At 37.1% G+C, this 23416-nt stretch overlaps 2 protein-coding genes across 5 annotated transcripts in view; one reads left to right on the forward strand and one right to left on the reverse strand.

Moving 5' to 3' along the window:
• The window catches only part of OTUD4 (OTU deubiquitinase 4), a 49580-nt gene extending 35877 nt beyond the window's left edge, over positions 1 to 13703 (forward strand). For all 3 annotated transcript variants that reach the window (XM_003899234.4, XM_009207644.3, XM_009207645.4), the window contains exons 14-21: positions 999 to 1161; positions 2998 to 3121; positions 3431 to 3486; positions 3974 to 4054; positions 5067 to 5205; positions 5763 to 6023; positions 7342 to 7382; positions 8681 to 13703. In XM_003899234.4, coding sequence (XP_003899283.3) covers positions 999 to 1161; positions 2998 to 3121; positions 3431 to 3486; positions 3974 to 4054; positions 5067 to 5205; positions 5763 to 6023; positions 7342 to 7382; positions 8681 to 9901 — 2086 coding nt within the window. In that variant the 3' untranslated portion in view covers positions 9902 to 13703. The remainder of the gene's footprint in view (positions 1 to 998; positions 1162 to 2997; positions 3122 to 3430; positions 3487 to 3973; positions 4055 to 5066; positions 5206 to 5762; positions 6024 to 7341; positions 7383 to 8680) is intronic.
• Positions 13704 to 18115: 4412 nt separating this feature from the next.
• ABCE1 (ATP binding cassette subfamily E member 1) overlaps positions 18116 to 23416 on the reverse strand; it is a 31603-nt gene continuing 26302 nt past the window's right edge. Inside the window, exons 15-16 of one of the 2 annotated variants that reach the window (XM_009207642.4) lie at positions 22193 to 22304; positions 18116 to 19717 (exon numbers count right to left, since the gene is read on the reverse strand). In XM_009207642.4, coding sequence (XP_009205906.1) covers positions 19670 to 19717; positions 22193 to 22304 — 160 coding nt within the window. In that variant the 3' untranslated portion in view covers positions 18116 to 19669. The remainder of the gene's footprint in view (positions 19718 to 22192; positions 22305 to 23416) is intronic. The other variant, XM_009207640.3, reaches the window with a different exon arrangement.

Consider the following 23416-nt stretch of genomic DNA (forward strand, 5'->3'; position numbering starts at 1 on the left):
GGGCGCGGTGGCTCAAGCCTGTAATCCCAGCACTTTGGGAGGCCGAGACGGGCGGATCACGAGGTCAGGAGATCGAGACCATCCTGGCTAACACGGTGAAACCCCGTCTCTATTAAGAAATACAAAAAAAAAAAACTAGCCGGGCGAGGTGGCGGGCGCCTGTAGTCCCAGCTACTCGGGAGGCTGAGGCCGGAGAATGGCGTAAACCCGGGAGGCGGAGCTTGCAGTGAGCTGAGATCCGGCCACTGCACTCCAGCCTGGGTGACAGAGCGAGACTCCGCCTCAAAAAAAAAAAAAAAAAAAAAAAAAGAAATAGTATTCATACTGTCTTTAATAGTTATAAGCCATATAATACATTAGGGTTGGATTATAGGGTACTAAACTCTATTCATTAATTTCTTGTCATCCTTTTTTGACCAAAATTATGTTGAAATGACAGCAGTCTTACCTGTGCAATTGGTATCCAGCCTGACATGTTTTAGTTTTTCTTTTTCAGCTCTCTGTCTCCCTTGGTGGTGTCATAAATAAGTGGGAAGATGGTCCTGCTGTCTCATTGGACCTTTGGACCATTCCCCTTTATTTAGAACAGAAAGTGAGAATGCTTTTGAGACCTAAACTAGTAATTTTCCCTTTGAGAATTAATTCTTAATGAAAATATTGGAATATGGTGTAACAAGTATATACAGTTCTCACATTTCTTCTTGATGAAAAGAAAAAAACCTCACTCATTTTTGTATCATTTGGAAATAAGTTTTTTTTTCTTTTCCCCTCTACCTCCCATTGTTAAGTTTGTCTTCTTGACTCTCTGTAAGAGCATGCTACAGAAGCTTCCATTTGCTAAACATTTATTAACTGGGCTGCCAAATGTTCTAAAATGTCATTGTAGCTAAATTAGTAAAATGTTTGTATTGCAAAATAGATCATTTTATTTTAGGTACTCAGTATAGTTTGTCTTTTTTTTTTTTTTTTTTTTCTGACAAGAATGTTTTATTTGACAGAAAACCTGATCGTGAAAGAGTTGAGGATTTTGATCACACAAGTCGAGAATCTAATTATTTCGGCCTTTCCCCAGAAGAGCGCAGAGAGAAGCAAGCTATAGAAGAATCCCGTTTACTCTATGAGATTCAGAACAGAGATGAACAGGCTTTCCCAGCCCTTTCGGTATGTATGAAAAGATAGTTTAAAAGTTATTGTATAGAAGTTTCTCTTAATACAGTTTTTAGATTAAGCCATAGTTCCCAAGGGTAAACTAATAATTTTTAAACTTTAAATACTTTAAAGATCACATTTTTTTCACATTTTTCCTATTTTTCCTTTTCACATGTTTAGTAATATCTCTAGACTTAGAGATATTACTGTAAGGTTGATAGAGTTGAGGCAAGTAAACTGGTTTGTTCACTTGTAGTGTTTAGCGTTTTCTTTTGAACTAAAACGTGTTTAATTTGTTAGCAAAAGTACTATGTAGTAGAGGTTCATGATTTAGTTAATCCATTACAAGATATATGTGTAAAATCAGGAAGCCTTTTTGAGAGCTGTCTTTCAGGGTGTTTGCTGTTGGAGGTGGTAACACATGTCATCCTGAGGCTTTGTCCTTTCTCCATGTGTCAGGCTGTGATGGATGCTTCTCTGATAAAAGAAGTGTTCTCTACCTTCAGGTTTCTTAATTCTTTTTGGGAAGTCAGAAGGGAAAATTGTTCTCATGTAGAATGAAGTATGTGCTCTCTGAGGTGGGTTTCTTGGCAGCAAAGAGGAGGGGTACCTAATTCATTCTCATGTCTGGGAGCCTGTGCCTGTGGTCTTTTACATCTTGGTAAGTAGTACCCAAATGACCTATGATCCAGAATGGTGGTTGGACACATTTTCTTTTTAGAGTAGATTAAATAAATAGTGGACTGTTATGGGAGGTTACCCAGTATACCAGTATAAAACATTAAAGCGTCACACACTGAGGTCTGTCTTCTGGTCTCTGTGGACTTCCTTAGGAGTCTTGAGGAGGAACTCAATTGAAAACAGGTGATCTGGAATAGCAGTTTAATCTGGCACAGGCATTGGAGTTTAGGAATTATTGGAAGAAGTGCCCGAATCCATTTAGGAATAATTGAAGTGCCCAAATCCGTACATAAATAAGCATCGTTTATGTGCTGCGTACATTTATCTCTCATGTCATATGTGTTATTATATAAATAACAACTACAAATTGTTTAAGCTTGCATTCATACCTTTTTGCATTTTTCAGTTAGTGAATTGTAAAAGTACAACTACTGTAATGTGGGTACAGATTGTGAAATTTCTTTCTTGTTAAGAATGAGATCTTTCGTACTCATCATTTTTAGACTAAGGAGTTTAATACTGATTGCTTTTGATAGTGGCTGAAATTTGTTTTCTAGAAAACTCCTGTTAGCGAAGACTGAGATCCTCCTCTTAGCTGTGTGGAACATTTATTTAGAATGCTAAAACAGGAACCTAGAACCTTCAATGACAATTTAGCTTAAAAACCTGACTTATTTCAGTCCCTGATCTCATGCAGAGTTTAAGTGTTTTGCTGACCGTCAGTAAACATTTCATTGATAAGAATCCTTGTGCACTGTATTTGCTAATTTGCACTTAGGTTCTCCCCAACTCCCCACCGAAAAATATGGCACTACAATGACTTTTTTGGAAGGTTGGCACAGAAGATGTTGTTTTTGTAAAGAAAAGTTGTAGGGTAAAGGTTTGGTCAGGGTGGCTTCCTGAAATAGGGATATGAAGATTAAGTCTGCTAATCTAGGCTGAAATCTGATTGCTTAATCCTTTCGACTTTGTGATAAGACTGTTAATCTAGGGTGTATAATTAATTATGGACCCTAGATTCTATCTTCTTTAGTTTCAGTTCAAAAATACAAGGCTGTGAATTTTGAGATTTTTAGAAGTATGAAGAATAAGATTAAATACAGGATTTGTTCATATAGTTGTTGGTAAATCTTTAACACAAAATGCTGGGTTTTGTTCATTTTAAAGAGCTCATCAGTCAGTCAGTCAGCTTCTCAGAGTAGCAACCCATGTGTCCAGAGAAAATCATCACATGTAAGTGATAGAAAAGGAAGCAGGCGGAGAATGGATACAGAAGAACGAAAAGACAAAGGTAAGTTATCTCATCATTCGAAAGCAGATGCTAGAGATCTCTTTAGATGACTGGCTTAGTGCCATATATTTGGGAAGGAACACTTTTTAAGTTGTTAAGTAGTTTATCTAATGTCACATATTTTGAGTGTTGTAGAGAAGCATTGACTCAAACTAAAGCATGTTAAACGCTATTCTAAAAACCACATTTTCACTGGCTAAACATGGTTCAAATAATACTTTTGGCTTCTTCTATCTTCGTATTTTGTTGTTCTGTGTTCAGACATGACTGGTGGCTTATGCTGTCTTTTTTAATCTTGATCTGCTGCAGACTCTATTCATGGACATAGTCAGTTGGATAAAAAGCCTGAACCAAGCCCATTGGAGGTAAAAGTTTTAAACACTACTTACATCTTTTCTTTTCCTTAATACTATGATAGTACAGCAGGAAGAAGTGGAAGAAGGTGAAAATCAAAATTTTATAGCTGTGTATTAGGAAAGTAGAAAAGCAGGGAAAAGATGATGGGGATTGAGAAGTCACTCACAAATTATGTCTTCAAGGTACATTAGGGTGCCCTGCCTGAATTGTTAGAAAGTAGCTTTTATTCTCTGTCCCTCTAGAGTGATATTTTTAAAGGAGAAGAGTATACTGTTTGAAGCCTTGCCCCCAATGAAAACTGCCCAGTAGTTTGATATAATAAAGATGTTCAGGCAAAGTTAGCCTACTTGTTGAAGATAAGATATAATTGGAAAAAATACTCAGTGGTGAGAGGGTTCTATCAGATACAGGTAGGGTGAATTATAAAAGGAAACCATCAATTATTCCAGAATGTGGGTCTCTGAAATACAAAACTTTTTTTTTTTTCTTCCAAAGAATATTACCGATGATAAATATGCAACAGTTTCGTCACCATCAAAGTCAAAGAAGTTAGAGTGCCCTTCTCCTGCAGAACAAGTAAGTATATTGTTGCATTTAATATTGAATGCTGTACTCTCTGGGTTTCTTTGCTCTGTATATAGGATCATTTAACAACAGAAAACATCAATATGGGAAATGGAGAATTTTTTCTAGCATCACAGTTTGGCCGTGGTCATGATTTTTAAATGTATTCTGATGTTAGTCTAGAATGTTCTCTATTTATGGAATGTTATAGAAATAACCACCATTTTCTGGACATTGAGACCATTCTTTTGAATTGATTTTGAGTATATTTATATTTGTTACCGTTATATTTGATACTTTGTATTACTTTGGTAGATTTGCTTGAAAATTAGATTTTTGAAGGGAAACTATGAATTTCTGCTTTATTTCAAAATTTAAAAGATTTGTCTGCATCAGTTATTTCACAGATGGGAGGGAATGTACTGATTGAAAAGATTTGAAAAATATGCATTAAAAAAATACCAGTTTACAGATTTCATGATGAACCTGTGTTCTAGCAGACATTTTAGTTCTTGATCCTAATACAAGAGTAGAGAAAGTTAAATGTTAAATGCCAGGAAGCATATAGTTGTATGAGGAGTTTTTCTAAATAATCATGAATTTCAAGATTTCAATGATTTTGCTCACTTGCCTTAAAAGTATTGTGTTGTATTTAACTCTGCTAGTGGATAGGTGCAGTGGCTCACGCCTGAAATTCCATCACTTTGGAATGCCGAGGCGGGTAGAGCCCAACTCTTGAGCCCAAGAGTTTTGAGACTAGCCTGGGCAACATGGTGAAACCCTGTCTGTATTAAAAAATGCAGTCCTTGTTGGTAGGCAACCCTTGGTTAGGATCAAATTTGTTTGCATATTATCTTTAGCTGCTGTGTGTTTCTCTTACATTTCTAAGACTATAAAGGGCTGTTTGTACTTCATTTGTATAAAAGGCAGGCAACTCAATATGTATCTGGTGGTTAGAATTAGTGTTAAAGTAAAATGACCTCTTGTCTTTTTCTGTCTTCCCCTACTCACTCCCTTCTTGAAGAAGCCAGCAGAGCATGTATCTTTGTCAAATCCAGCTCCCCTTCTAGTTTCTCCAGAGGTACATCTAACTCCTGCGGTGCCTTCTTTACCAGCCACTGTGCCAGCCTGGCCAAGTGAACCTACAACTTTTGGACCAACAGGTTAGAGAAGGGTTTAGAAAATCTAGCCAGCCAAAACACCTTTCTAGTCAGAGACTTCAAACTCTTGAGTGAAAGTTTGACCTCCGAGCAGGGTTAGGTATGTGGAGCCTCACAGAGCTTTCTGTGATACTCTGCTTTGCTCTGCTTCCAATGTGGAAAGACCATGTTCATTTGGTGTTGTATTCATCTGACATATGCCCTCATAATCTCAGGAGCATGATGTTTGAGCTGGTTGCTTTGGTTGCTCAGCACTAATTAGCACCACGGTTTGATGCTTCCTTCGTGGGCCAGCTCTTTATGGCCCCGTAATGAACCCCTTGACCAGCCCCATGTCTTACACGTGCCTGCAAGAGCTACTGTTAGAAGACATTGACTCAAAGCTTGTGTCCTGGGCATATTTCCTTCTTTGTGTCCAGGAGGGCCCTTGGTTGATATTAAAAGGTACTACTTTAGATTGGCTATATCAGTTATATAGCATTCTTTATAGGTTAATGTAAGCATATTTGTAAAGATTTTCATCTTTTGTCATTTTTGATTCCTTTTCTTCTTGTTTGTAGGTGTCCCTGCTCCAATTCCCGTTTTGTCAGTGACACAGACTTTGACCACTGGACCTGATTCTGCTGTATCCCAAGCTCATTTAACACCCTCTCCAGTTCCTGTGTCAATACAGGCAGTTAACCAGCCCTTGATGCCTTTGCCTCAGACATTGAGCCTTTATCAAGACCCACTCTATCCTGGGTTTCCTTGTAATGAAAAGGGAGATCGAGCCATTGTACCACCTTATTCACTGTGTCAGACTGGGGAGGACCTGCCTAAAGGTGAGCTCCTTCTCCAAGTTCAAATTGACTTTATCTTAAAGTCCAAACAAGCTTAGTAAGAAATGAAGAGATGTAAGTAGAGGTCAGAGGTCTGGTTTCTTAGTAAGCTCAAGGATGGGAAGGCAGCAGAGGTTTAGCTATTAGTCATTCATTCTTGTTTCAGCTTGGTTTATTAGAAAAATGTATTAGAATTTTTTTTTTTGTTTTGAGACGGAGTCTCTGTCGCCCAAGCTAGAGTGCGGTGATGCGATCGATCTCAGCTCATTGCAACCTCTGCCTCCTGGATTCAAGCGATGCTCCCATTTCAGCCTCCTGAGTAGCTGGGACTACAGGCACCCGCCACCATGCCTGGCTAATTTTTTTGTATTTTTTAGTAGAGACAGGGTTTCACTATGTTAGCCAGGATGGTCTCGATCTCCTGACCTTGTGATCCGCCCACCTTGGCCTCTCAAAGTGCTGGGATTACAGGCGTGAGCCACCACACCTGGCCCAGAAAAAATTTTTTTTAATGTTTCTGGCATACTTGTAATGCTAGTGTGCTTAGTAATGATACCTCCTTCTGTGTTTTTTATATAAACGGACTTGAAACCATTCTGAATTAAGATCATAATAATTTCACTAATTAGATACCTAAACATGGGTCTGCATTTCAGAATGTAGTGGCTGTTAAAGTACTATATTTAATATGTCTTATTTTTGTTTAAAAATTCTTTTAAAATTTACTTTCCCCCTTTATTTTTAAGGAATTTGCCCCTCCCTCATTTTTAGTTTGCAAAATTTTATATCTGTAAATCTGAGTAATGCAATGACTACTATATGCTGTTTACCTGGATTTATGTGAATGTTTTTGTTTTATTAGTTAGTAGTTTGATGTTTGTGTCTATGGGTAAATGGCTCATGGTAAATGAATACTTGGAATACTATTATCTTACTAATGATGCTACTAATAAGTTAGGTTTTATGTTGATTTTACCATTCTCGACATTTTCATTTCTTAATTTTTAAACCCCCAGAAAAGTTGAGAAAAAAAGCACCTGAATGTCCTTTACCCAGATTCAGTTTTAATAAGATAAAAATTTCAGTCTAAGCCATTTTGGGATTTACATGCTAACAGACAAAGCATATTGAATCTGGAATTAACCTTTGGTAACAGCCTGTTTTTATGTTATGTTATATTATGGTTTTTATCTATGTTTTGTTTCACAGGCTAGAGAAAACAACTATAGTAGGTAAAATTGTCTTTAGAACTATATGTTTAATGAGGATGATAAAAGCTCTGCAGATATATAATTTTAACAAATGATTACTTTATTTTTAGATAAGAATATTCTTCGATTTTTCTTCAATCTTGGTGTGAAGGTATTTACATTTTATCATCTTAAAGTCAGTTTATTCATTAATACTGTTTTAAATTATTACTAGTGTTAACTCTTATCCTGTCAGTCAGTAACCTAAAATTTGCTAAATCTCATTATTTTAAAAACCAGCATTTTCCGTACTATATAGTTTGTTTTTAGTGCTAGTAGAGGCTCCAGTTTTACTTTTTGTCTTGACTGGGATGGCTTAACCTGTGAGTATATTCAAGACATAGCTGCATCTTTGGGCAGCCTAATGGAAATGCCCTCGCTTGGGAATTAATTAGATGCAAATCTGAGCTTGAAGTTCTGCTCCATCACTCTTTAGCTGAATTTCCCTGGGCAAGCCGTGTAGTGTATCTGGGCCTAACTTTTTCATTTATGGAATGGGGGTAATATTCTTCACCTGCCTCCATTATTGAAAAGATCAAAGGAAGTAACGTGTACATCCTCCTATATAAGATAGTGTGGTTGTTGACTAGAAGAGCAGAGGTATCCTTTGGGAAATGGTCAGTCTAGAAATAGCTTTTCTTAGGTTGGAGAACTCTGTCCTTGTTAACGTTAGGTTTTCTCCTGTCCTACATTAGTTTCTGTGGGTTTTAGACAGTCAAACTATGAAATGAAGTGCCCTACCTTAGCCTGCTGACCACTTTCATAAAAAGAAACTTGATTATTTTACCATCTGCTGCATTAATTGGTTAATTTTATATTTAATGTTGATTTTAATTGGTTAGCCAATTAGCTAACCAGTTATACTTTCTTCATATTTTGGATTTTAGCTGAAATCTTGCAGAGGAAGGATTTGGAATACTTAATTTTCAACATTATCCCTTCCTGATTAGAGGTCTAACTTAATCCTTACATTTGGAGTACTCTTGGGGGCTCCTAGAATTGTGGAGTCCTAACATTGGAGATCATCTACTCTCATACTGGCATTTTCCCAGTAAAACAAATTCAGATGTTAACTGGCCTGCATGGGGTGGCACAATGAGTTAGTGGTAGAGCCAGAATGTGAATGCAGGTCTAGCTAAACAGTCAGTGATAGAAATACTATCTCCTATCAACTTAGGAGGACTTCAGATTGGTTTTAGGACAGGAGCAAGCAATGGAGTCTTAAAGCAGTGAATTTTGTAATTCATTTTCATGTTGGTTATTACAGTGATTTAGTATTTGGACTATAGATTATATGGTCTTTGTAGGCATGAGAAACTTACCTTGAGCCTAGTACTTGTAGATTGATATGCACCCAAACCTCTCTTTTTTCGCCTCTTTTGTTTATTTAACTGTTTTGTGTCTTTTTAGGCATACAGTTGTCCTATGTGGGCCCCACATTCTTACCTGTACCCGCTGCACCAGGCCTACCTGGCAGCCTGCAGGATGTACCCAAAGGTCCCTGTCCCTGTTTATCCTCATAATCCCTGGTTCCAAGAGGCTCCTGCTGCTCAAAATGAAAGTGACTGTACCTGTACTGATGCCCACTTTCCTATGCAGACTGAGGCCAGTGTTAATGGTCAAATGCCACAGCCAGAGATTGGACCGCCGACATTTTCTTCACCTCTGGTTATCCCTCCATCTCAGGTGTCCGAAAGTCATGGACAGTTGTCTTACCAGGCTGATCTTGAATCTGAGACCCCTGGGCAGCTTCTGCATGCTGATTATGAAGAGTCACTAAGTGGCAAGAATATGTTCCCCCAACCATCTTTTGGACCCAATCCATTCTTAGGCCCAGTTCCTATTGCACCTCCTTTCTTTCCTCATGTTTGGTATGGGTACCCTTTTCAGGGATTCATAGAAAATCCAGTAATGAGGCAGAATATTGTCCTGCCCTCTGATGAGAAAGGAGAATTGGATCTGTCTCTGGAAAATCTGGATCTGTCTAAAGATTGTGGTTCAGTTTCAACAGTAGATGAGTTTCCAGAAGCCAGGGGTGAACATGTACATTCTCTCCCTGAAGCAAGTGTGAGCAGTAAGCCGGAAGAAGGCCGGACAGAGCAATCATCCCAGACACGAAAGGCAGATATGGCATTGGCTTCCATCCCTCCTGTAGCAGAGGGAAAGGCTCATCCTCCCACTCAGATTCTAAACAGAGAGAAAGAAACTGTGCCTGTTGAACTTGAACCTAAAAGGACCATTCAAAGTCTGAAAGAAAAAACAGAAAAAGTAAAAGATCCTAAGACTGCTGCTGATGTGGTCAGCCCTGGGGCCAACTCTGTGGATAGCAGAGTGCAAAGACCAAAAGAAGAGAGTTCAGAAGATGAAAACGAAGTGTCTAATATTTTGAGAAGTGGTAGATCTAAGCAGTTCTATAATCAAACTTATGGAAGCAGGAAGTACAAAAGTGATTGGGGCTATTCTGGTAGGGGCGGATATCAACATGTGAGAGGTGAGGAGTCCTGGAAAGGACAGCCAAGCAGAAGTCGGGATGAAGGTTATCAGTACCATCGAAATGTCAGAGGACGACCATATAGGGGAGATAGGAGGAGATCAGGGATGGGAGATGGCCATAGGGGACAGCACACTTGATGGTTGTTGCTGAAATATTTTCTAACAGAAACTCTTAGGTGGAATGTTTCTGAAGGCTTTAAAAAAATACAATAAAGTAAAAACCCCAATTGGAACTCTTTCCCCTCCCCAGCCCCCTTACCTTCACTCCCATACTGGACAAGACATTTTGGACATGACTTCAAGGGGACAGGTTAATTCCTGGCATTGCCAGTTATCTTCATTCAGAATCTGTTTTATTTATCAAGCGACTGTCCCCGTAAAAAGTAGAAGATAAGTTTGTTAAAGTATTTTTTATAAACAGCTTAATATAAAACATTATAGATTTAGTGTTTGGCTTTTTCCTTATAAGTTTATAAGTTTGATTTCAAATGTTGGAAATGTGTGCTTTATAGTGTTTACTAAAGTGACAAGAAAATATACCATTTGACACACTATAGATTCCAAACATAACGTTGCACCAAATAGAAATGTATATTTTATTATGCAATGCCTTAGTCATAAACTGGGCTCAAACAATTCTCAGCCTAAAACACTGTTGTCTTTTAAAATGCTTCCAACCCAAAGGCCTTTCATCTCAATATCTGTCAAACTTGAATAATGTCTTCTCTTTAATATTCACATAAGGCAGCCTATTAACTGTGTCTTAGCAATGTTGTATATAGTTCTTTTAATATTCATAAGGTATATTTTTGAATTTTGGTATTTGTTGAGATTGCATAGAAGAATAGTAGGAAATCCAATGAAATGGCTGTTTCCACCAAGAATTCTTAGCACTGGTGTAAATATCATGGTGCCTACTCGAAAGAAATGTAGATGCTATGCATTTTGAAAATAATCTGCATCAGTTAGAACTGCAGAATTTTTTTTAATGCCACTTTAACACTAATGCACTGACAGATTCTAAATATTTTGTGAGAAGAAATGTTAAAAATTTTTAGCTTGACAGGTTTCTAGAGTTACTGTGTATTCTTGTTTTTTTGTTTTTGTTTTTTCCCCCTTGAACCATTGGTTGTGTATCACTTTCACTTTACACTTGCATGTTCTACTTGTCAGGGCTGGAACTATTGTATAGAAGATAATATGATTGTGACTTTCTAGTTCTTTTCTAGAGGATGCTGCTAGAAAATGGTTTTGCTTTGCATTTTATAGCTTGTTACCCTTAGGTAGGTAACAAATTCCATCCTGCTTTCTTCCAGTCTTTGCAGTATTCACTAGAGGTTCCCTTTGCATGTTGCACTCTTCTCATTTGGAGATTGGACTCTCTGAATTAACACAGTATTCATTCATCTGTGTTATTTGTAAAAATAACTGTAGCTTGTATTTCTTATTTGTACATACCAATGTGAAAATCCACTTTTATTATGTTGAGATTATCTTCTGATCAGGAAGTTTGAGTGCTATGCAAATAACACAGTAGTAATTTCTCTTTGCATGCCATGTGTAATATACCTAGCCAAAACCAGATGCGGTGACTTTCTTTTTTTGTAAAGCAAATTACTTAAGAAAATACAATTCACTTGAATTTGACGAACGGAAACAGATGAGTTTTCTGGGTTCTCTGATAACCTATGGGAATGTTTGGATGCCAGCTGGGCTCAGTGAATCGCCACTGTACTGTAATAATGGTTATTTACCTCTGTGCTGTTTTAATTACCTAACGTCTGTGTAACTGCTGATTTGAGTAGTGATTAGCATTTAGATAATGTAACAGGATTTTAGAGAGCACTTTGAAAGATAACATTTTATTATGATGGTGCTAGGTAAAAAATTGTAAAGACTGGGATGGTTGTGTGGAAAAAATTTTTTGAGAGAACCTATTGAAAGGAATTTGTTGTCACCTTCTAAACTAGAATAGTTGTTGAAGGTACCGCTTAAGCCATTTTTTTTCTTAACATCAGTGGCTCAGTTAAGGAATGAGAAGATAGAGGGTCCTCTACTTTCAGCTCATGCTTTTTTATGTAGGACTAGCTTACCTGATTTTAATAAAAATCACATATTGATATAAACACCAGATTTCAAAGTTCAATGTGTTTGATCTCAGGAGTCCAAAATAAGTTGTTGCTTCTGGTGTCCTGCATTTTATTGACTGGGGTTTGATCTCAGCTTCTGAAAATGTTTAAAAATTGGAAATACTATTCATGTCTTCATTGTCACTTTGTCTTACCTCAATTGAGTAACAGAAGATAGTTCCTGAAGGAAACACTGATTTGCTTTCTGTTTCTCATCTCTCACCTCTTGGATATGATGGAAAAAGTGCTTGAAAGAAAATTTTAGCAGATGGTACTTTTCTCAGTGACCTCTGGAATAAAAGAACTGACTTTTGATAGTTTTAAAATTAATCTTTGCATGAAGGTTGGTTTTCTTTTTTTCCTTTAAGTTTGTTTTTAAATGTGTTAATTAGTCCAGGGGATTTTGCCTTATGCTGAGGTCAAACTAAGGCTAAGCAAGCTTTTGTCCTTCATTTTAACTGTTTATGTCATACTGTATGTTGACATATTTCTTTATAAGAGAATAGAGGCAAAAGTATAGAACTGAGGATCATTTGTATTTTTGAGTTGGAAAATTATGAAACTTCACCATATTATGGTCATACATATTTTGAAGAACAGACTGACCAAAGCTCACCTGTTTTTTGTGTTAGGTGCTTTGGCTGAACTTGATTCCAGCCCCCTTTTCCTTTTGGTGTTGTGTATGTCTCTTCAAGTTCATTTGCTCTCAAATCTTCAACTCTTGCCCCATGTCCTCCTTGGCAGCAGGATGCTGGCATCTGTGTAGTCCTCATACTGTTTACTGATAACCCACAAATTCATTTTCATGGCAGGGCTAAGCTCAGACCCTGCCTTGACCTGGCAAGAGGAGGTTTTCCCAGACCACAATGCCGATATCTTATTTAATGCAGACTGTATTCTTGCAGTGTGTTGTTTTCTTTGTGACTCAAGGTTGAATTAAAATGCCTGTGAACTGCAAACTTGCTTATGATTGACTTGGTGCAATAAAGTTCCTTTCTAACCATTTCTGGTTTAGAAAACATTCAGCCATCCTAGAAACTAGCAATATTTATTTTTGCCTCTTTTGTTTTACCTTCCTTTTTAGATGAGGTAATGTTTTGTCTTTTACTTAAGGGTACTCAGCAAGGTCCACTCTAGTGTAGCTGAAGAGAATGCATATTTGGCTACACTGTTTCTGTTTACTGTATTTTGCTCCCTACTTTATATCTAAATGCTATTGTTTTTGTTTAAAATCCTAATAATGTCTCATTTTCCAATATGTTATTTTCAAATAACTAAGGTTTTGCTACTAGTGTCAGCCATTTACTCTCCCACTAATTGGGATTATTTTTTAAAAGAGATCTTTCTCCCTGAAATAGAAGTTTTAGAAAATCTTAGAAGAGGGGTGGGTGCATGTCTTAATGCTGGGAAGCGGCAACTTTGGGGTTGAACTTACTTGAATGGATTAAAAATTGCATTGTGTTACAGAGCTAGAAAATTTTATGTATGAAAAACGATAATAGCCTTACACTGAGTACAAATAATACTTTAAGAGCATGTGAAGATGTGATCATTTGTGATGTTACTTGTAAAAAAAAGTATATATACATATCTTTTGAAGTGTTAAAAGGAAACTAGTACTTTATATTCTTTATCATATCACTTTTTGTAAGTGTTGAATATATTCCTGTTTATTTTTCTATGTTCTGTTTTGTAGCCTTAAGAAGTGTTTCAAACATATCTGAATGTATAAAATAAGAGTAAATGCCCTACATGGTGTGATGCTGCATTATATATAAAACTGTGTGCATATATTAAATTTTGTCTCTTGATTCTGCTTGTTATTCTTTGGTTCCAGGGTTAACCAGGTGTAATATAGCATGTAAATCTTAAGAATTTTTGTAAACTCCTTAAAATAAATGATTTCCATGACATTTTTCCAGCTAGAAGACAATTCTCCTACATGCAACTAAAAGCCATGTAGAATTTATAATCTATGGGTACTGTAATTTTCCCTACTTTATATAATGAAACTGAGGCCAAGTTATTTGCTTAGGGTTATGCAACTAATAAGTGGTAGAACTTGTATTTGAGTCTAGTTTTAAGTGATTTTATAGCTAGTGCTACCATTTTTTTCTGCAATGACTAAATGGGAATGTGCAGAATATCTAAGAATATGGATTAAATTGTTTTTTAATGGTTTTTACATTTAGCGTTCAGTGATATTTATGTTGGCTAAAGGTGAAGCAAATTGAATGTTTTGAAAACAGTGTACTTACTTTGTATAAAGTATACTTTACACTCTGAAAACTCAATTTCTTAAAGCCTATTTTTCTTTATAAAAGTTACCAAAGAATATTATCAAGTCAATACTTGTTTACATACAACATGAACTTTCTGTTAATCTGGCTTCCTCAGGAGGCCAAACCTGAAACAAGAGCCTCTTTCAGTTTAAGTATTTGACAGAAAAGTGAGTGATCTAGGAACAGGGTCAGCAAGCTGGGAAGGAGGATGAGCCATTTTAAAGATGATGAGAGTTGGCATGTGGAACTTTTATTTGAGACTGCTTTAGGAGCTGAGTAAAATAGAGAACCTTGTGGGAAAGGGAGGAAGGAGAAAAAGGGGAAACATTTTCTTGGCAGTATGCCGTGGGTTTATCCATGGAGTCAATAGAAAAGCCAGTGTGAGAGCTGGTTAGTAAGAGGTGTGTTTGTGGCTGGATTGGGGGGCTCTTGCAGAACTGGTCACACCAGAAGTGAATGGGAGTGACCCAAATTAAGTCAGTGGTCTCCAAAGTGTCTGATACAAAGGGCCTGCTTTTCACTTTGAATAATTAAACTTTCACTTATCTTTCAAAGACTTATGTCTGGGACTAGGGCATAGTATGAGAATGTAAATAACTATGAAAGAGGAAGTTTAAACACAGCTTCCCTTCATAAACTTTTGCACCCTAACTTAATCTGTGAGTTCTTCATGAAACGTAGACCCCCAGAATACTTTAATAGGGTTGAGTTTTCTAAGAAAAGCTACATACAGACATTGGTATAAACATTAGTTTTTGAAACTGATTTTTCTGTAATGAATTCATTAGAGAAACTGGGGCTTTAGAATACATAACATTCCTGTAATTATGTTTTATTTTTCACATTTAGTAAAAAACATTATAAAGATGTTAATGGTAGGCCAGGCGCTGTGGCCCACATCTGTAATTCCAGCACTTTGGGAGGCCGAGGCGGGTGGATCACGAGGTCAGGAGCTCAAGACCAGCCTGACCAACACGGTGAAACTCCGTCTCTACTAAAAATACGAAAATAAGCTGGGCGTGGTGGCACGTGCCTGTAATCCCAGCTGAGGCAGGAGAATCACTTGAACCCGGGAGGTGGAAGTTGCAGTGAGCCGAAATCATGCCACTGCACTCCAGCCTAGGCGACAGTGAGGCTCCGTCTCAAAAAAAAAAAAAAAAAAAAAAAAAAAGATGTAAATATAGATGAGTGTGGTTCTTAAGGCCTCCTACCCCTATGAATATTCTTAACTGGCAGGTTAACTGATTGATAACAAAATTCTATGTAGTAAGCCAATTTCTTTTTTAAAAAATGAGAACCTTGGCTTTGGACTAACAACCTTCAGATGAAATAAACTGCAATTTACCTATCTAGGGATATACTTGTTACTTGTTGCATCCTTCCAAACTAGTAGTAAAAGCATTTAAGTATTTTATAGTTTTATAGGATACTTTTATAAATGGAGACAAGAAACCAGAAGCACAGACATAAAGTGACCATTGACGTGGGAGACCTATACTTACGCACATGCAAGGTTGGGAGCTGGAACAAACATTTTCATTAAAGCCAGTCATCCCAGCGAAAAGGAGTGAAATAAAAAATTCCCAGACAAAACTACCTTGGCCTGGGATCCAGTTTCTTAAAGGCAAAAAACAAAACTACCACTGAAAGAAAATGTTACCACATTCATTTAGGTTTGAGGTCCTGAAAGTCACAAACTAGGAAAACTGAAAAGTGGTTCCAGGGTGGTAACACACTAGGCTCTGCTGGCAGAAGGCAAATGGAGAGCCTCTGAAGGAAAAGACCTCAGCCAGGGAGGTTTCTTGATGTTGCAAAAAGGAAACCAGTGACTTAACCAGATTTAAACAAATAGGGATTTCTCAAGAAATGTGGAGAAGTGGCTGCTGGCAGTTGTGCAGTGTTTTGATGTCAGGAGTAACATTTTTGTAGCTTGTTTTGCATTTCCCTTATATGTATCACCTTATGGGCATAAAATGCTTGCTCCATATACTACACCCTCAAGAAGCAGTACCAGATAATCATTTCACTTTATTAGGAAAACAAGAGGTTTTCTTGAGATACTGTCTAGAAAACCCTCAAGAGGTTTCAATTTACTGGTTAGAACTCTTGCAGTTAGGTCATATGGCTTAACTGCAAGAGACTAGGAAAGTATGGAAGAGGATTTTCTATGTCTTAGACCAATTATGACCAACCACGTGGGACTGGGCATACTGTCTCCCTAACAAATTGGCAGAAGTGGTAGTGGTGGTGGTGAGTACAGGGCTGAGGAGAAACGGTATTTGCTACACAAAATCTCAGAATTTTCAGATACAGCCTCACTGAACATCTCACAAACTGAAACACTACAAAGGAAACCATCTTCAGCACAGTATGCACCCAACTTTAGACCTGCATGTATTAATTGGACAGTAGAAAGGTTTTAAAAAATTAAGATAAAGGGGTGAACAATTAAAGTAGAAGCTCTGGAACAACTACTGTCTTGATATTTCTGCTTCTCTAACTGGCCTTGCTTTATCTCTTCAATTCCTACTTTCAGCATGTAAAAAACTAACTTCAATCTGGAAGGCACAGAAAGCTCATCACAATCAGCCTGTATCCATCATTTCCTTCCATTAATCTCTTAAATGCCCATGTTCCTTTCTGCCTCTCACCAGACATGTATTTTGCTTTTCGTGGATTATCTCACTTCTCCTTTTAACTCAGTAAGATGGGTGCTATTACTGTTTCCTGGGACCTGATAACTTTCTGTAGTCCTTTCTGACATTCCAACCCAGAATGATTACTTTCTCTCTGAACCACTCACTGAGTGCTCACAACAGACTAGGCACTGGGGTTAAGGACTTGACATACCTGTATCCAAATATATTGATGAACATGAAGGAAATTATAGAACACAGCAGTTTTGTAGTCTTTCTACTTTCTCTGAGACATGCAGGTTCATTCCTTCAATACAGTAGACCACTACATGCCAGACACCATGCTATATATACTGAGTGTTAAGACAGATACAAGACTGGACTTAAAAATGCTTGTAGTCTAAAATTATTAGGTTAATCTAAATTACAAAAATTAGTTGTAGCATCAATACACTGCCTTTAAGACTACACGAAATGAACACAGAAAATATGGATTATCCAGTGACGATTTAAAAACTTCAATGGCCGGGTGCAGCGGCTCATGCCTGTAACCCCAGCACGTTGGGAGGCCAAGGTGGGTGGATTACCTGAGGTTCAGTTCGAGACCAGCATGGCCAACATGGTGAAACTCCGTCTCTACTAAAAATACAAAAATAGCTGGGCGTGGTGGCGGGTGCCTGTAATCCCAGCTACTGGGGAGGCTGAGGCAGGAGAATTGCTTGAACCTGGGAGGCGGAGGTTGCAATGAGTGCAGGTCGCATCATTGCACTCCAGCCTGGGTGACAGAGCGAGACTCCACCTCAAAAAAAAAAAACAAGCCCAAAAGACAAAAAAAAATTTCAATGATTTTTAATCCATGCAAAATGTAAAATTCAAAGGGTATTATATATGCATATATATAAATGTCTCCTTTTTCTATTTGATCAAATTGTCCTTGTCAAAAGCAATCTGAGTATTCCTTTGTATATTTCAATATTCTGTATATTTTCACAAAAATGGTAGTATATAAACTGTTCTAATTTTTTGCTTTTTAAGTATTTGAGACTTTTTCCAATTAGGACATATCAAGTCGTCTCATTCTTTTTGCTAACGTCTGCATTGATGCTCTATGTAATACTGGTTTTATAAATATTTTTCTTGTGTTAGCAATTGTAGGCCTTTCTATTGCTATGTAAAATTTTAAGATCCATATTTTAAATTTCATTTACATGAAAATACTTTTTATATTCTGTCATTAGCAGTAAGTAGAACTGTGCTCTTCTTATATCACAAGTACTTTCTTTAAGACAATCCAGGATCAGTAAATAACAATAGCTTTTGCTTATTTTATTCAATATATTTGAAATAATAATTCACAAATTTAACCTATCCTTAAAAATAGGCATTACTTATTTTAGTATAATCCCATTTGTGTACAAAACAAACCCTTTACATATACACACTTAGGTAAGTGCACAGAAAAAAGCATGAAAGAATATACATTATTAAATTCAAACGCTGGTAACCTTTGTGAGGGTAATAAAGGGAGATCATTTTTTTATTCCATTCTGTATATCTGAATTTTTTACAACATGTATTTATGGGTTACTGAAATTATTTTTTAAAAGGCATAATGGGGTCCAGTTAAACCATACTTTCTAGCCATTATTTGCATTTTAATCAAGACTTCCATTATTTCAAGTAGCTCTTAAAGTTTGTCAAATACTTTCTAATTTCCCCTCAATTTTGCTTGCCCCAGTCATTTATTTAGTAAACACTCTTCCTCACTCGTAATTCCAGTTTAGTCAGAAGTACAACTTAAAGTGGCTCCAGGCTCCAGGCAATCTTGTTCAAAATTCAGAAACTCAAGAAATTTAGATGGGCTTTTGGAACTAAAAAATAGTTTAGATAATGTGCTCTATATCCAAACTCAGAAATGAATATATGTGGTACCAAGGGATACTTTGTATTGCTATCTGGGGACTTTTGCATTAATGTTGCCTTTTGGGACATGGTTCATAATCCTTGGCTACCCACCAGAAAAATCTGTGGAACTTAAAAAAAATACATAGATGCTTAGGCACCATCTTTAAAGATTTCGAGTCTGTAGTTGTAAGGGAAGCAAATATTCTTTAGAAATGCTTTTTCCTAAATCTCGATCAGTGGTTATATAAATATGTGTGTACAAAAATGACATTACCTAGAGAATGACTGAATACAGAACCTTATGGAATGCAAAAACAAAAGTTCAGAGTAAAGTTAGGGGTTTTTGGGGGGGAAGGGAACTGAACTGGTTTTTGCTAAACGTGTTTAAAAGCACCAAAAAAGATTAAAAACAATTAAAAAATACCTATTTTTCCAACAGTGGTGTTTTGTAGTAATCTTCCTTGGAAACCACATACTGATATAGTGCAAAGACTGAAAACAAATAATAAACATAATCCTGATGTTTATTTATCAAATGTCAATCAGTGGAATCTTTGACCAGCTTTTAAAACAAGGGCAGTTTCTTCACACTGGCATACTTGGCAAACCAGGTAAGTACAGAAACCCTTTTCAAGATTTAAAAAATGGAGCAACACTGGTCAGCATTTGGTACATGAATATAATACACCCACTGAAAATCTTCCCATACATCATGAAAACTTGGAGGTAATTTGTATAGTTTGAAATGTCTTCATTTTAGAATATTATGCACAAAAGGGCCTCATCAGGAACAGAAAAGTTAGAACCCAACTGGCTTTTTATGTTATATTAAGTAAATTATACTTCAAGTTCCAGAGTATTTGGGGCATAAAATCCTGATTCAAGTTTTACATGACAAAATTTCTAGCAAATATTCCTTTTAATAAGTGGCTTATCAATATCCTCAGAGTCAGTCTAATCATCCAGGAAAAAGTAGTTTCCACTCTTCTTTTGTTCTACATCCTAAAAAAGAAAACAGAAGCAACAAAAATCAGCAACACCATTCTACTATAGGTAAAGGTACACTTTCACTGATGGTATTACTTAGCAGTGTTTACAACATAAGGACCTGTACAACCTGTTCTGCACACACCATCTGTTTCTGGATATTCCTGGGTCCACTGCTCAATGGAAAGATAACTACTTCTGCCCCATCCCTAATGCTAGAATGACTCACTTGCACCAACTCAAGCGAAGTCCCTTTATATAAGATGCCTTACATATATAAAATTTTGCTGTGTATTATTTCTGGGAAAACTAATTCCGTTTTCATCAATGCAACTCTAATGTCCAGATCCAAAATGTAGCATACTGTCAGTCTGAGATCTGCCTATTACATAAAATATATATATATAATTTTTTCCAATACTGGCCAGTAACAATCTCACCTACCTACTTGTTGAGCTGTTCTCTTATTAGGATTAAGGTATGACTATCTTAAAGTGAGTAGGCATACAGAAATGATTAACTCATGGTGACTGAACCACAAGTCTATCTAAGAAAATGACAATACAAAGTGTCCTTAATGCTTCAGAAGAAATTCTTCTTTTCTACCCAATATGCTTTTCAAAACTGAGACAACTCTTCAATTTTATGTAAGAACTTACCATTTCTCTATCCTGGCCAAGAAGTAATATCAATCATTTAAAAACAAAATATATAATAAAGGGTAAGGACATCCAGACATACTGTTAGGTGCTTAAGAATACAATGACGTGCAAGATAACTTTGCCTCTGGCATTCCAAGAGCTCACGGTTTAGCAGCAAAGCTAGGACTTACAAATATGAAAGTAAATGCCACAGCAGAACTATATATAACATACTTCTAAAGCTTTTAAGCATTAAGGATGGATATAGAGTGATAAAATGTAAACACTTTGAGGCACTGCAGATATTAAACACAGAAATGATGGCCAGCATGGTGGCTCACGCCTGTAATCCCAGCACTTTGGGAGGCCAAGGCAGGTGGATCACGAGGTCAGAAGTTCAAGACCAGCATGGCCAAGATGGTGAAACTCTGTCTCTATTAAAAAAATACAAAAAATTAGTCAGGTGTGGTGGTGGGCACCTGTAATCCCAGCTACTCAGGAGGCTGAGGCAGAGAATTGCTTGAACTCAGGAGGCAGAGGTTGTAGTGAGCCGAGATCACTGCACTCCAGCCTGGGTGACAGAGTGAGACTGTGTCTCAAAAAAACAAACAAAAAACCCAAACGAAAACCAAAACCAAAAAAACAACCCAGAAATGCTTTCAGAATTCATTTACTTTCTGTTTCTGAGTGATGAAGATTTTTGCCTTTTAATAAACAAATACTGTATTTCACAGAGGAAATCAACTGTAGGGTGCACAACTGTGTACTACAAAGACAAAAAACATTATCAATTAAGTCAACACAATGTTTTCCTCATCACAGGAGCTTGTTTAGACTTTTAAAATATACTTTCTTTTTTTTGGGGGGTATTGGGGGGACAGGGACAGAGACTCACTCTGTTGTCCAGGCTGGAGTACAGTGGCACTATCTTGGCTCACTGCAACCTCTACCTCCTGGGTTCAAGTGATTCTCCTGCCTCAGCCTCTTGAGTAGCCGGGATTACAGGCGCGTGCCACCATGCCTAGCTAATTTTTTGTATTTTTAGTAGAGACGGGTTTTCACCGTTAAGTTAGCCAGGATGGTCTTGATCTCCTGACCTCGTGATCCGCCCACCTTGGCCTCCCAAAGTTCTGGGATTACAGGCATGAGCCACTGCACTCGGCCTAAAATATACCTTTTAATCATGCATTGAAAAATATAACAGAAATTGGTTAAGGTATTCTTAAAAAATTCTTTGTGACAATGGTGAATTAGTGTAATCTTCCCCAAGACATCTTAAATGGTAACAATATAGGTAGTACAACTGTGATACAACTTACAGACAACAGGAACAGCTCTGACTTCACGCAGCAATGACAGCTACATTACAACTGCTGCCTACTGCAGACTAAAGTATGCCATTGGGTCTTAAAATGTAAAAAACATAGGAATTTTAAAATAAAATATGGTGTTTTTCTGTTTTTGTTTTTAATTTTTATTTTTTTAGATAGAGTCTCACTCTTTTGCCCAGGCTGGAGTACAGTGGGACGATCTCAGCTCACTATAACCTCCACCTCCCAGGTTCAAGCGATTCTCCTGCCTCAGCCTCCCGAGTAGCTGGGATTACAGATGCCTGCCACCAGACTCGGCTAATTTTTGCATTTTTAGTAGAGATGTGGTTGCACCATGTTGGCCAGGTTGGTCTCAAACTCCTGACCTCAAATGAGCTGCCTGCCTTGGCCTCCCAAAGTGCTCGAATACAGGCATGAGTCACAGCGCCCAGCCATATGTTACTGATTTTTAAATAGCCTTTCAGTCGTTTATACTGAGATCAAAGTGATCCATGATTTAAGAAAATTTTTCTACATACCTTAATTGAATTAAGTTTGTTTATTCGTGGCCTATAGTTGTTTGGATCTCTTCTGAAAGTAATTTCAAGCTGAGACAAAAATTTATTCATGCCAGCCAAAAGGGTTTGAGGACTAGAAGGAAAAAAAAAAAAATCAATTTTGATTAAATTTTACTTTAGAAATATAACCACCTTTTGGGATGAAGGGTATTAATAATTACTATTCCCTCAAATTCCCCAATCATAAATCATCTGGATAACAGTATAACACCATACTACAAATCCTATGTTCAGAAATAGCTTTGCTTGGACTATATAGTTTTCTTGGCTATAATATTTTTGTGCAAAACAACAAAAAAATTAACCTGGATTTCTAATCTGGTGAAAGAAACATTTAAGACAAAAGTACTACTTTAGAAAAACAGAAGATCATTAATAAGTAGATTATAGAATCTCAAATTGCACATTTTTAGGGGAGATGAGAATCTTAAAAAGTTATATTTATATGAAAAATTTGTTACTGGAGGGAATACGTCCTCCTAATAGTAGTTTTCAGTGATAACTCCTTTTTTTTTTTTTTTTTTTTTTTTGAGACGGAGTCTCGCTCTGTCGCCCAGGCTGGAGTGCAGTGGCTGGATCTCAGCTCACTGCAAGCTCTGCCTCCTGGGTTTAAGCCATTCTCCTGCCTCAGCCTCCCGAGTAGCTGGGACTACAGGCGCCCACCACCTCGCCCGGCTAGTTTTTTGTATTTTTAGTAGAGACGGGGTTTCACCATGTTAGCCAGGATGGTCTCGATCTCCTGACCTCGTGATCCACCCGTCTCGGCCTCCCAAAGTGCTGGGATTACAGGCTTGAGCCACTGCGTCCGGCCGATAACTCCTTTCTAAATTTCTATGCTTCATCGTTTTTACCCAAGCTAGTTCTTAAATCATGCCAAATCACTACATGTGAAACATTTTAAAATTTTGTAAACAGGTGAGATATCATTAGATGAACAAATAAACATCATATATACTAAGAAATTTCCTTAGCTTTTCAAGAAATATGTAATTCTCAATTTATATATATATAAAAAAAGGAATTCAGGGAAGAAGCCCAGCAAAATACTTTTATTTCTTAGATGAATTATTAAAATGGCAACTTCATTCCTTGTTCTCCAATACCAGAAAACATGCTGAAACCACATGAAACTGCTGGTTTTGTAGGTGAAAACTGAACACCAGTAATTTCATTTAGTTAATCTAA

Source organism: Papio anubis, chromosome 3, assembly GCF_008728515.1.
Source record: "Papio anubis isolate 15944 chromosome 3, Panubis1.0, whole genome shotgun sequence".
Lineage (NCBI taxonomy): Eukaryota > Metazoa > Chordata > Mammalia > Primates > Cercopithecidae > Papio > Papio anubis.